Here is a 15,176-nt window from a genome sequence, read left to right as displayed (position 1 = left end):
ACTGTCTTCTTTGCTCTCTCCTACCTGCTGTGCCTATCAGAGCACTACATGCATACTACATACACAACACCACCTGTTGAATAAATTAAGTAATTTAGACATCTGCCATTTGAAGCAGTTAAGCAAAAGGTCGGTAAACTAGATCATTTGGGGCCTGGTCCTTTCTACAAGATCAGGGATACCTCTGGGTGGAGGATTGCTGGTAGTGGCTGAGATGAGCCCTGTACAATGGTGGAAAGAAGGGTCCTAGCCATGGTTCTAACTCGTATTTGTTTCCAGCTTTCAATGCTTATTCCTTTTATGCTAATAATACACAACAGAAAACATTTTCACTTATTCCTTCTCCTTCACCTTTTTTACCCCAACGTTAATTTTGACTGCTTAAAACATTTACTTTACCCCATGTCTGCTATCTTCCATCCTTTGCCATTAGTCTGAGAAGAGGGACTTTTTTTTTTAATTCTTTCTCTTGGCTCCAGTTTAAGGGTTGACCCATACCGACTGGGCGCAGTGGCTTACGCCTATAATCCCAACACTTTGGGAGGCCAAGGCAGGTGGATTACCTAAGGTCGGGAGTTAGAAACCAGCTTGACCAATATGGAGAAACCCTGTCTCTACTAAAAATACAAAATTAGCTGGGCATGGTGGCACATGCCTGTAATCCCAGCTACTCGGGAGGCTGAGGCAGGAGAATGGCTTGAACCCGGGAGGCGGAGGCTGTGGTGAGCTGAGATCATGCCATTGCACTCCAGCCTGGGCAACAAGAGTGAAACTCCATCTCCAAAACAACAACAACAAGAAAAAAAATAAAGAAAAAAAACCACCACCAAAATGTTGAACCATAATGGAAAAAAGATTAACCAACTGACTTAAGGAAGAACCAAGGTGATTAGAAACCCACGCCTATTGGTAGAGTGGCACTGTTACACCAAGCTCTGTTCTGGGAACACTAGAGAAATGTAGAGCTCAGTGCTCTGCAGGCACTGTGCTTACAGGCAAAACCTAAGCCTTAAGGTACTCCTCAGGATAGTACCTGATAGGGAACATGCAAAAGGCTCTAGCATCTCTCACATTAGACCTCAATGGCTGTAGCCAGAGCTCTCACCTAAGTTGGATCTCTCTACGGAGTATCTTGTGCAGATATGAGTTAAGGAAGCATCCTTTGGCATTTGGGGAGGAAAGAGTCTAGAAATTATTTTCCATTAGTTAACGACTCTGAGTCAGAATCTGAAAGTACATAATAATAGCTAGCATGAGGAGGATTTTGGAAGATGGATGACACCTGATTTCATCCAGACATAAAGAAAAAATAAAGTGCTGTAAAGGGGAATTATAATAATGACAAAAGTCATTATTAGCAGTGTAAAAATGGCTACAAGGGGGATAGCAATGCCCTCTTTCACCTGTCCATGGGACCCTAGTCATACATAATATACTATTGGTCTGGGCAGACTTGGCCGATCTAAGGTACTAATCCCATTTTCCTAGGATCTTTCTGTGCCTATAAGTGATCTACCAAGAAACATCTTGCCTGGGATTTAGGCACCATCTCCCCGACTTGGGGCACCACATCTGCTGTAAGGACTTACCGACATAAGCAGACACTTGTTTTCCTTGATAGATCCCATGCAGCCCAGGAAGGCAACTACCATGATAATAGAGCCCACGATGACAAACACATTGCCCAGCGTGAGGGAGGGGAGGTTATGGAAGAGCACTCCCAAGTTGTTGTGGATCAGCAGGTAGATCCCAAAGCCCAAAATGCAGCAGCCACAGATCTGAAAGGAAGAATCCCACAACATCCTGAAGCAAAATGTGGTTCTTGGGGATCTCCTCATATTCTCACTTCCTTGAGATCAGAATCACTTTATTTTTAACTGGCTCAATCAAGAGTCTCATGAACAATTTCTTTACCAAACTTTTCCATGCTTACATTGGAGAGGCAATCCCAGCTTTCTCCTGTGGAGACCTACTCACAACTCTTCCTACCCATTTCCAGATACCAAGGAAAGACCACTTCTGTGAGCCACACAATACCTTCACCATATATAGGTCTAACTTCTTGTTCCTTATCTTTTCAGTCGCTCACACATGGCTTTCCCTGTAGAAACCATCACCATGTAGAGAAGATGCCCGGCTTGAGGAAGCTCATCTAGCTAGGCAGAAAACTAGAGAAGCCAAACTTATAATAATCTTCTTATATACACAAGTACCAACCCATCCTATATCTGAAATTCAATTGCTGAATTTTGTACAGTGAAACCTCCCCAGAAAGGGTGACTTTCCTTTCAATCACTTATTATTTCAAGGAATCTAGAAAAAAAAGACAAGAAAAACAGAGGCACTCAATATCCAGAGCACAGTCTCAGGTTTCTCACCTATATATGTTAGCTATTAGTAGTAGTAAACTAAAGCCCTCAGAGAGAAACAGCACCTCCATTAATAACTGCACTAGTACCTTTCAATTTTGCAGGTTTATTCTGTGGCAGGAAGAGGGGAAATATTATTCCTCCTTTGTTTCTAGGATGGTTGTGCTGGACATGACCCAAATATGCATGCATTTTACCCCACACCAGCCTCTTCAGTAGAGGAATGAGGAGAGCTTAGCTGGGTAAAGGTGAGCTTAACCATGCTCAGAAGAGACACACTTACCCAAAAGAGCAAGTTGAAGAAAAACAGGACATACTTCAGCAATTTCAAGCTACTCATGCCCATGCCGTGATATTCTTGCCCTAAGGAATAAGGAAGAAGGAAGTAAGTTACCTGGCTCTGTAAGGTAGCCAGAGATCAGAGTGCACAAATGTTCAGGGATCTCTAGCATTACCTTGGGTTTGAGCTGTGGCTCTCCTCTGGAAAGTTTCCCCAAACTCTCTGCTTTCTTAGTTCTGAACTGAAATACCAACTGGCTCATCTTAGACATTCACTTTTTGTCCAATTCAGCAAGCCAACAATGCTTAACATTGAATTAAGTATTGTAGAAGAAAATAGAGCCATTCTTAGAAGAGGATGAGTCACAGTGACAGAGACCAGGCCAGTGCTTTAGCTCTAACTGCAGTATTAGCAACTAGTGCCTGGGCACTTAAGCCCTTGAAGTCAGGGATGGACTGGGCAATCAGCCATCAAGAAAGCCAACAGCTTGATCAGCCAGTTTCTTAAATACTCTGTGATTCATGTACATAATACATTTGATCAGTAAACTTCTCCACATGAAAGTAGGGGGAGCATATCCACGCCTCATTTATTCTTTTATTGCAGAAACATTTATGTTTCCTGTTCTAGATGTTGTGGAAGATGCAACCATGACTAAGCAGTAGCTATCCTCCAGAAGATAACATTCTTACAGCAGAGATAAAACAAGCCAACAAATATGCAATGGGGAAGTAAAAAGAGATAGCAATGTAAGCTTTATTTTTTTCAACTAGAATGTCATTTTCTTAGTGAGGACATCAATGTCCAATGTCTGGTCCTCAATTCTAGAAATCCAGATACAGAATTTTGACTTTTCCTTTTCATTTTCCTTTTCCCTTTCCTTTCCTTTCTCTTTCTCTCTTTCTGTCTTTCTTTCTTTCTTCTTTCAGGGTCTCAATCTGTCACCCAGGCTGGAGTGCAGTGGCACAATCTCAGTTCACTGCAACCTTCGCCTCCCAGGCTCCAGTGATTCTCCCACCTCAGCCTCCCAGGTAGCTGAGACTAAAGGCATACACCATCATGCCCAGATAATTTTTGTATTTTTAGTAGAAACGAAGTTTCACCATGTTGCCTACTCTGGCCCCAAACTTCTGACCTCAGGTGATCTGCCTGCCTCAGCCTCCCGAAGTGCTGGGATTACAGGCATGAGCCACCGCACCTGGCCAGAATTTTGAATTTTCTGTCAGAGGTAATGATATTCTATAAAGTGACTCATTTTTAAAACTGTGCACAGGACTGATATATCAAGCAGAATGTTGAGGCAGTGATTTTTTCCATTAAAATTATGCCTTTTCCAGTGCATGGGTCACTTATGCAATCCATAGTATCTTCTTTGCAGTTTCAAGGTACCCGGGAATCACATGGTCTTGAGGGAATAGTTCATTCAGGCTGTAGATAAGCCTGATGATCTACTTCTCTTCCACAATAAAGTGAATTTCTCTGTTGTAAACACCAAATACTTGTGTCTATCTCATACCCTTTTCCTTTACTTTGTGCTCTTTTCCCCCTTTTTCTTCTTGTCTTACTCCTCAGGATTATTCTTAAATCTACATCATTACTTTAATAAAATTAAAATAAAATAAATTAGATTATAAATGCATTTGAATATATATCAGAAGTAAAGTGTGATGATTTACTACTCAGGCTTTGGGGTCAAACTTGAATTTTCCTCTTACATATGCCTCTAAACAGCTATGTGAGAATTGGACACCAACTTAACAGTTCCAGTCACAATTTCTTCCTATGTAAAACGGGCCAACACTTATCCCTTATAGGGTGCATGTGAATATTAAATGATCTTATCACACAGACTGGCATACAGCAAGACCGGTACTCAATAAATTGAACCCATGATTATTTAGTCTTTATTTATTTATTTATTTATTTTTTTGACGGAGTTTTGCTCTTTCGCCGAGGCTGGCATGCAGTGGCATGATCTCAGCTCACTGCAACCTCCACCTTCCGGATTCAAGCCGTTCTCCTGCCTCAGCCTCCCGAGTAGCTGGGTTACAGGTGCCCGTCACCACGCCCGGCTAATTTTTGTATTTTTTTTTTCGGTAGAGATGGGGTTTCACCATGTTGGCCAGGCTGATCTCGAACTCCTGACCTGGTGATCTACCCGCCTCAGCCTCCCAAAATGTTGGGATTACAGGCTTGAGTCACCACGCCCGGCCGATTATTGAGTCTTAAAGAACTACTCTGTGTATCAGGAGTGAATGATGAATTTGAGTGTTTCCCAGCCCTTTATCATTATCACATGACAAAATATCTCATAGAGTAAGACATATCTATGAATAAATAATCTTATTCATTTTATCTAGAATTTTAAAAAATTAAATTAACTCTTAGAATGTGACATTTGCCAGTCCTCATTTCCAAATTCTTGAGAATCCTTCCTGTTGCCCTTTGCACAAGCTACATCAATCAATAAAAGATAAAATATGTCAAGTCCCAAAGAGCAGTAACAAAGGCCATGAAAATGCAAAGATTTTCAGCTGGGTTGATCAAAGACTATTTCATGGTGGAGGACATTAAAGCTGAAACATTCAAATGAGTGTAGTCCCCTTGAGCAGCTAAACACGGACTCTCATGATTCACTGTACTCTAGAGCTGTGCTACAGCTTTGAGCCCTTAGAATCTGGCTAGTCTGAATGACTATGTGCTATAAGTGTAAAATACACACTTAGTACAAAAAGGATTATGTCAGTAATTTTTCAATATGGATTACATTTTTAAATTATAGTATTTTGTACATATTGAGATAACTAAAATGTTATTAAAATTCATTTCACCTATTTCATTTTCCTTTTCTTAATGTAAAAATATAAAATCACGTATTTGGGAAATGTGCCTCTGGCCAATGGATTAACAGGGACCAGATTTACCCCCTCACCTGAAACAGCTAAAAAATGTAGATTATAAAATAATGATCTGCAAAACACTAAATGTAAGACAATGAAGGACACAGACCCATGAGAGATGGGAAATAAATTGTGTGAGCCCTGTGATTGCCTCAGCTTATATTCACAGACAGTTTCCAAACCATGGAGCATTGAGGGAAAGCCTGGCAGAGCTGAGACTTTGAGGAGACCAAGGCAGCTAGGGTTTACAGGACACAGCAATGTACAAAAGAAAGGTGCACAGAGAGCAAACTCCAGAGATTTGCAGCGGGTGCTTGCATCAGTTTCCTATTGCTGCTAAAACATTACCACAAACTTTGTGCCTTAGCAACGCAAATTTATTATTTTACAGTTCTGAAGGTCAGAAGTATACATTCAGGTTGTTGGCTAGGCTATATTTCTTCTTAAGGGCTCAGGGAGAGAATTTGTTTCCTTGTGTTTGTCAGCTTCTAAAGTCACCTGCATTCCTTATCTCCTTTCTTGCATGTTGCAACTTCTTGCTTTTGTCATCACATCTGCTACTTTCCACTCTTATCTCCTGCTTCATTCTTATAAGGGCCCATATGATTAGATAAGAACCACCTGGCTAATCCAGGATAATCACCCCATTTCGAGATGTTTCATTTAATCACAACTTCAAAGTCATCTTTGCCCTATAAGGTGCATGGACATATTTGGGTCCTATTATTCGGTCTACCAAAGTGTCCATTAAGAATTTAGCTGAGTCCTGATTAGCATCTGCATGTACAAAACTACCCAAGGATAGGTACCATCTGAGCAGTGCCTGGCACTCACACAGCACCAGTGACTATTCCCACCAGTCAGACTGGAAAACCCCAAGATTCACAGGCTAGAGTACACAGAAGGATGTGGCCTCAGTAATAGGGAACAGATAGCTCTAGACTGAACACTGTTCTACCCAACAAATCTTGAGTAAGGGCCCAAAATATTAAACACTTTCCAAGTAACTTAAGTGCATCCTAAAACAAAGCTCGATAAGATTTATAGGAATGCCAAATATTTAGCACCCAACAAAGTAAAATTTACACATAGATTCACTCAAAATATCAGGCATGCAAGAAGCAAGAGAGTACAACCTATAACATGGCAATAGAGGAAAACCAACCCAGGTGTTAGATTAGTAAAGCCATTAAGCCAGATACTATGTTTTCAAAAAAATAGGCTGGGCGCGATGGCTCATGCCTGTAATCCCAGCACTTTGGGAGGCTGAGGTGGGCGGATCACAAGGTCAGGAGATCGAGACCATCCTGGCTAACACCCCGTCTTTACTAAAAAATAGAAAAAATTAGCCAGGCGTGGTGGTGGGCGCCTGTAGTCCCAGCTACTCGGGAGGCTGAGGCAGGAGAATGGCATGAACCTGGGAGGCGGAGCTTGCAGTGAGCCGAGATCGTGCCACTGCACTACAGCCTGGGCAACAGAGCGAGACTCCGTCTCAAAAAATAAAATAAAATAAAATAAAATAAAATAAAATAAAATAAAATAAAATAAAATAAAATAAATAAAATAAAATAAAATAAAATAAATAAAATAAAATAAAATAAACATAAATAGAGACATGGAAAATATAAAAAAGACTCAAATCAAACTTCTAAAGATGAAACTACAATGTGTGACATAAAAAATACACTGGATTGGATTAATGGCAGATTAGATATTGCTGAAGAAAAAAACTAGTGAACTTGAAGACAGCAAGAGAAAATATCCTCAAACACAGACAGACAGACAAAAACATATATATATATATATATATATATATATATATATATATATATATATATTTTTTTTTTGGAGACAGAGTCTTGCTCTGTTGCCTAGGCTAGAGTGCAGTGGTGTGATCTTGGCTCACAGCAGCCTCCACCTCCTGGATTCAAGCAATTCTGCATCAGCCTCCCGAGTAGCTGGACCACAGGTGCATGCCACAATGCCCAACTAATTTCTGTATTTTTAGTAGAGACAGGGTTTCATCATGTTGGCCAGGCTGGTCTCGCATGCCTGACCTCAAGTGATCCACCCACCTCGGCCTCCCAAAGTGCTGGGATTACAGGTGTGAGCCACCATGCCTGGCCAGAAAATAAAATGTTTTAAATGAACAGAGTACCATCAGTTGAGAAATAATTCCAGGTGGCTTAATATACATGTCATTGGAGTCTCTAAAATGAGGAGAGAAGAGAGATAGAAAAATATTTGAAGAAATAATGACTAAATAAAATCCTAAACTTGATGAAAATAATATCCCTATGGAACCAAGAAGCTCAATAGCTCAATGAACTCCAAGCATAAGAAACATGAAGAAAGCTACACTAAGGTACTTTATAATCAAAGTACTCAAGGAACAGTGATAAAAAGAAAATCTTAAAACAACCAGGGGAAAAAAAGACCTGTTATGGACTAAGGAACAATTTTAAGGATAAGAGCAGACTTCTTATTGGAAAACAGGCAAGCTGGAAGAAAGTGGAGCAACACATTTAAAATACTAAAGAAAAAAAATTGTCATCCTAAAAATCTACACCCAATAAAAATACATTTTACTAACTTAAAAAAAGGACTTTAAGATATACAAAAGGTGAAAGAATTCCTCATCAGTAGATCCATATTACAAGAAATGTTAAAAGCAATCCTCTAAGTAGAAGAAAAATGAGACCAGATGGAATTACAGATTTACACAAAGGAACAAAGAGCACCAGAAATGGTGACTACAGGAGTAAATGCACAATACTTTTTTTCTTGTTATTTAAATCTCTTTAATTTATTTTTATTTTTATTTTTTTGAGACAAAGTCTTGCTCTGTGACCCAGGCTGGAGTGCAGTGGCGTGATCTCAGCTCACTGCAACCTCCGCCTCTCAGGTTCAAGAAATTTTCATGCCTCAGCCTCCTGAGTAGCTGGGATTACAGGCATGCACCACCACGCCCAGCTAATTTTTTGTATTTTTAGTAGAGAGGGGGTTTCGCCATGTTGGCCAGGCTAGTCTTGAACTCCTGACCTCAGGTGATCTGCCCGTCTCAGCCTCCCAAAATGTTGGGATTACAGGCTTGAGCCACCGCACCTCGTCTTAAATCTCTTTTTTTTTTGTTTTTGTTTTTTGTTTTTTGAGACGGAGTCTCTCTCTGTCGCCCAGGCTGGAGTGCAGTGCCGTGATCTCGGCTCATGCAATCTCCGCCTCCTGCGTTCACGCCATTCTCCTGCCTCAGCCTCCCGAGTAACTAGGACTACAGGTGCCTGCCACCACGTCCAGCTAATTTTTTGTATTTTTAGTAGAGACGAGGTTTCCCCGTGGTCTCGATCTCCTAACCTTGTGATCTGCCCACCTCGGCCTCCCAAAGTGCTGGGATTACAGGTGTGAGCCACCGCGCCCAGCCAAATCTAAAAGATGCTGAACTGTTCACACAAAAATAATAATATTGCATTGCATTAATAATAAATGTAAAAGTAAACTTTATGATAATAATAGTGTAGAGACTGGGAAGGGAGAAATGGAAGTATACTACTGTGAGCTTTTTATATGCAAAGTGGAAATCTCACGTGAAGGTAAAAATCTTAAAAAATACTCGATTAATCAAAAGGAGCCAGAAAAAGAGAAAAGGGGGAACAACAAATGGGAAAAAATAAAGAACAAATAGAAAAATGAGACAAATAAAAAACAAATATGCTAAAATCCCAACCATACCAATATCACAGTAAATGAAATGGTCTGAATAGTTAAAATATGAAGCAGGAATACATAGATGGACTAAAAAAACAAGACTCAATTATGTTGCCTACAAAAAATGCATTTAAAATATAAAGAAGCAAATACATTTTAAAGTAAAAGGATGGAAAAAGATACCATACTAACACTAATAAAAGGGAAAAAAAGGCTGGAGTGTCTATATTAGACTAAAACAAACACTATTACAGAAAAAATTATCAAGGATAAAGAAGATTACTTTATAATTATAAAGGGACTGATTGAGCTAAAGAACATAAAAATCCTAAGTGTTTTTGCACCTAGTCAAAATTTATGAGACAGAAATGAACAGAACTGAAAGAAGAAATAGACAAGTATAAGTTAAACTTGAATAGTTCAATATCATTCTCTCAATAATTGATGGAATCAGTAGACAGAAAAGCAGTAAATATTTGAACAACAGCATCAGTCAACTTAAACTGATTGTGATAGAACACTCCACCCCACAACAGCAGAATATACATTCTTTTCAAGGTTACATGAAACATTTACCAAAATAGACCATTCTGGACGGTAAACCAAGTTTCAACAAATTTAGAAGGAATTGAATTCGAAATCAATAACAGAAATATCCCTAGAAAATTTCCTCAAATTGGAAAACTAAATAGCATACTTCTAAATAATTCATAGATGAAAGAAGAAATCAAAGAGAAAATTAGAATTCTGAATTGAGAAAAGCTTTAAAAACATGTTGAAAATGTGGTAATGTCACTAAAGCAATATTTTGGGGTGAATTTTAGTGCTAAATGTCTATAGCTGAAAGGAGAGTGGTCTCAGATTAACAACTTCAGATTGCATCTTGAGAAACTAGAAAAAGTATAACAAATTAAACCCGAAATAAGCAAAAGGAAGTAGATAATGAAGATAAACACTGAAATCAATTAAACAGAAAAACAATTTTAAAAACCTCACAAAAGTTGGCTCTTTTAGAAGAATGATAAAATTGATAAACTTATACACAGGTAATCAATTTTAAAATAGAGAACAAAAATTATCAATATTAGGAATGAGAGAACAACACCACAAATTCTATAGATATCAAAAAGATAAGTCAATGTAATAAATGACTTCATGCCAATACAACTTAGAAAAAATAGATGAATTCATTGAAAGGCACAAATTACCAAATCTCACTTTAGAAATAGATAACCTGAATAATCCTATCTCTAATAAGAAACTGAATTTGGAGTTTAAAAATCTTCCCATAAAGAAAACTGCTAGTCCAGATGTCTTATTGATGATTTCTACTAAACATGTAAGGCAGAAATAATACTGATTCTATATCAAATCTTCCAGAAAATAGAAAAGGAGGGTACACTCTCTAGCTTATCCTGTGAGGCGAGAATTTTCAGATACTAAAAGCAGAAAGATATTACAAGAAATAAAACCACAGGCCAATGTTCCTCAGAACAAGATGGGAAAATTATAAACAAGATTTTAATCAAAAGCATCTAACGATGTAGAAAAATGATAAGAAATGATGAACAAATGGGGCTACTCTCAGGAATGCAAGTTTATTTTAACATCGAAAAAAATACTTAATCATATTAACAAACTGAAAGAGAAAATAAATTATCTTCTCAATAGATACAGGAAATTTATTTGACAAAATTCAACATCTATTTCTGATGAAAACTCTTATCAAACTAGGAATAGAAGAAGGCTTATGCAAACTTATAAAAGGCATTTATGAAGGGCATAGAATTAAGAACATCATACTTAATGGTATAATACCAAATGCCTTACCCTTATATAAGGAAGAAAATAAGTCTGTTTACTCTTAACTACTCTATTTGGCATTGTACTGGAGTTTCTAGGCAGTGCAAATGAAATATGAAAAGAATGGCATCCAAACTGGAAAGAAAAAAAAGTAAAACTGGCTTTGTTCACAGATATCATGAATGTCTTTGTAGAAAATCTAAATAAATCTACAAAAATACTACCACAACTAACAAGTACGTGTAGCAAGGTTGCTAGAAACAAGATTCAATCCACAAAAAATAATAGCATTCTGTGCACTAGTAACCATTAGAAATCAAGTATTTTTAAAAGTATCATTTACAATAGCATCATATATGAAATACCTAGGCATAAATCTGACAAAAGTTGTGAAAGAATTGTACACTGAAAACTTAAAAACAAACATTGCTGAAAGAAATTGAAAAGATGCAAATAATGGAGAGATACACCACATCCATCTACCAGGAATTTTTAAGATGTCAACATTTTTAAGGTGTCAATTCTTCCAAATTTATCTATCGATTGTAATCCCAATCAATATTACAGCAGAATTTTTTGTAGACTTCAAGAAATTAATTGTAAAATTCATTTGGGAATGCAAAAGACTTAGAATAGTAAAAATGAGTTTGATAAAGAACAAAATTGGAGTACCAACACTACCTAATTATATTACTTTCTATAAAACTACAGCAGTAAAGACAGCATAGCACTGGTGTTAAATAAATATATCAAGAGAACAGAACAGAATCCATATGTATATGGACAACTGATTTTCAAAAAATACAAAATTAATACATTAGAGAATGAAGAATACTTTTTTCAACAAATGGTGCTGGAACAATTGTCTATTGATATGCAAAAATGAACTTGCATTTACACCTCTCTCCATATGAAATCGTAACTAGTAATGAATCATAGATCTAAAGGGAAAATCCAAAACTATAATTCTCCAGAAGGAAATATTTGCAACCTTGGTTACGCAAAGAGTTCTCAGATAAGACACCAAAAGCATAATAAGTTGATAAATTGGACTTCTTCAAAATTAAAAACTTCTGCTCTTCAAAAGACACTGTTAAGAGAATGAAAAGACAAGGCACAGAAGGGAAAAAATATTTCCAAATCACACAGGAGATAAAAGGCATGTATCCAGAGTACAAAAACAACTCTTGAAGCTCAATGGTAAGAAAATAAACAATCCAATTTTTAAAATGGGCAAAAGATCAGAACAGACAATTCACCAAAGAAGATACTATATGGATGGCAAATAAGCACATGAAAAAAATTCTCTACTTCATTAATCATTAAGGAAATGCAAATTAAAACCATGGTAAGATACCACTCCACATCTCCTAGAATGGCTAAAATGTTTTCAAAACCTGACCACACCAAGTGTTGGCGAGGATGTAGTGAAACTGGAACTCTTATACACTGTTGGTGGGAATGTAAAATGGTATAACCATGTTCCAAAGCAGTTTGCTGGTTTTGTACAAAGTTAAACATATACTTATCATATGATCCAGCCATTCTACTCCTAGGTATTTACCCAAGATAAATGAAAGCATATGTCCGTACTAGGACTAGTACAGGAAGGTTCATAGTTTTATAGTTTTATTTGTAATAGCCCAAACTGGAAGCAACCCAGATGTCCATAAACAAGTGAATGTATAAATAAATAGTGGTATGATTTTACAGTGGAAACTACTTAGCAATTAAAAAGAATGAACTATTGTTATCCTCTACAGCACAGGTGAATGTAAAAATAATCATGGTGAGTGAAAGAGGTTAAATAAAAAGAGTACATTCCGTATGATTCCAGTTTATAACAGTTTAGAAAATGAAAACTAATCTATGGCAACAGAAAGCAGATCAATGATTGTCTGAGGATGAAGGTGGGGGAGGGCAGGAGGTGAGTAGAGAGGGAGCAGGGAAGGGTGAGAGAAAGGGATTACAGAAGGCCACAACAATCTGTGGTGAGTGATGCATATGCTCAGTGTTTTGACTGTGGTGATGGATTTATGCATGTACACTTACGTCAAAGGCCTCTCCTAATTTGCTCCTGTCCATCACTCCACACTCATGGCAACACCTCCTGTATTATACTTTAAAATTTAGCAAAGCAATATTGAATCCTTGTCTTAATGCTTCCTTCCTTACTTTAGTAATGTGTTTCTTTGCTGAAATTTTCTCTTTTCTTTCTGGCCTCTTATTCTGGTTAGTTACTCATCATCCTAATGATGTGTTACTTTTCCAGGAAGTCTTCTCTGTTTGTATCTAAGTCTTCACACCCAATCCTCACTTGCCCTAAGGAGTATCTATAATACCTGTGTACCTCTGCCATTGTACTAACCATTTTGTTTTATAAGTGACTATTCCCTCACTAGAATGTGAGCCCCTTGAGGGTAGGATCTATGCTATTCATCTTTGAATTCTCAAAGCCTCATTACCTCAGAATTATCTGTTGTAGTGGAATGAACATGACACTGCAGAGTCAGGAGCCTTGGGCTTGATTTTTAGTCTGCTAATAAACTGATGTTTTGGACATAGGAAAATAACTAACTTACCCATCAGTAACAGAAAGGAATTGAGCCAGATGCCTCCTAGAGTCACATCAGCCCCAACATCCTGGTATCCTGTGACAATTAGTTCAGGCCGGTGTAACCTGATTGTCCACAGATCACCAGCTGGCTAGGTGCCCACAAACTTAGGGACATTCCTACTGATTCTTTCCTTCACAGACAGGAAGAAGAACCTCTTCTTTGTTCCTCTCCCACTTTCTACCTCTCTAGACTCATACTAAATTGAGTAAGAAAATCTTCTCACCTGGTGAAGATTGTCACTACTTTTGCCACATGCCATAAGGGCCCCAGAGAGAATGCTGCTCCGTTTCCTCTTCCCCTTCTTCACTGTCACTGGGCAGTGATTAAGCCTCCCACCCCTTCCAACTACCATCTAGAGGAACTGATACCCCTCCCACAGTCAAAGTCTATGACTCTTAGCCCCATGACTCATGGTTCTATGCAAAAAGCCACCAACATCAGTTTCCAGGAAACCTGTGTGACCAAACTGCACTTAGCCGTGGCTACCTTCCACAACTCAACATGCAGGTTAGGGATCAACTTTGCCCTTTAGTTTCCTCCAGTGGGCTTGGGCTGGTAGAACCTGTGGATTTCTAATTCCATCCCTGTCTTTTTTTTGACCTGTACTAACAGCACCATGTAATCTACTCTTGAATTTAATCAAGCTTAGAAGTGGTTAAGGTTGGATAGAGGCTTCAAGAACCTCCATCAGGCTGGCCGTGGTGGCTCACACCTGTAATCCCAGCAATTTGGGAAGCTGAGGTGGGAGGATCCCTTGAGCCTAGGAGTTCAAGACCAGCCTGAACAACATAGCGAGACCCTGTCTATTTTAAAATTTTTTTAAGTTAAAAAAAAAAAGAACCTCTATCAGTTCTTCATCTTCAGCCTTATCTGATCCAATATTACAAGCTAGTCTGGAGCCACGTAAGACAGCTTTCATGCTACATAGACCATTACGCTTATGAGATATTAATAAGTGCTCTTCAAACAAAAGCCAAGATAAAGAAAAAAAACAGTGTAAGAGAAAAACTTGTTATATGCTAATGTGCGCTGTGAGTCTCTAAGAGAAAAATATGTTTATATAACTACAAACCTATTTTTATGTTGGAGATCACTTATTAACAGGTCAAATAACATAGTATTCTGTGGAACACAGTTTGATAAACACTAGCTTTGGAATCAGACAGGTCTAGTTTTGAATTCTGGTAGCACTACTTATCAGAAGTGTGACCTTGGGCAACTTGCTTAACCTGTCTTTCACTATATCTTTGAAATAGGGCTATTAATACTTACCTCAGAGGTTGTTCTGAGGGTTAAATGAGATACTATTTCTAGGATGGCTCAGTCCCTGAGTATCTGCCTTATTCAGTGAATACTCACTGAAAGATCAAGTTCAGAGCTTACCTACCAGTCCATTCCTAAGGGAACCCTTGGCTTCTAATAGATTTTTAGGAATAAAATATACACGGGGCCAGAATAATCCCTTGCTTGTTTCATACCTTTTAAAAAGAGGTTTCATGTGCCA

At 38.1% G+C, this 15,176-nt stretch overlaps 1 protein-coding gene and 1 long non-coding RNA gene across 12 annotated transcripts in view; one reads left to right on the top strand and one right to left on the bottom strand.

Annotated features, from left to right (window-relative positions):
• Positions 1-15,176, bottom strand: part of CD53 (CD53 molecule) — a 54,789-nt gene that overhangs the window by 6,130 nt on the left and 33,483 nt on the right. For all 11 annotated transcript variants that reach the window (XM_063624628.1, XM_063624629.1, XM_063624626.1 and 8 more), the window contains 2 exons: positions 2,653-2,732; positions 1,590-1,778 (listed from right to left, as the gene is read on the bottom strand). In XM_063624628.1, coding sequence (XP_063480698.1) covers positions 1,590-1,778; positions 2,653-2,715 — 252 coding nt within the window. In that variant the 5' untranslated portion in view covers positions 2,716-2,732. The remainder of the gene's footprint in view (positions 1-1,589; positions 1,779-2,652; positions 2,733-15,176) is intronic.
• LOC134733830 (uncharacterized) overlaps positions 1-15,176 on the top strand; it is a 52,815-nt gene that overhangs the window by 35,350 nt on the left and 2,289 nt on the right. The gene's annotated exons all lie outside the window — the stretch shown is intronic.

The sequence above is a fragment of the Symphalangus syndactylus genome, chromosome 12 (assembly GCF_028878055.3).
Source record: "Symphalangus syndactylus isolate Jambi chromosome 12, NHGRI_mSymSyn1-v2.1_pri, whole genome shotgun sequence".
In the NCBI taxonomy this organism is placed as follows: Eukaryota; Metazoa; Chordata; class Mammalia; order Primates; family Hylobatidae; genus Symphalangus; species Symphalangus syndactylus.
This window is presented reverse-complemented; position numbering and strand designations above follow the sequence as displayed.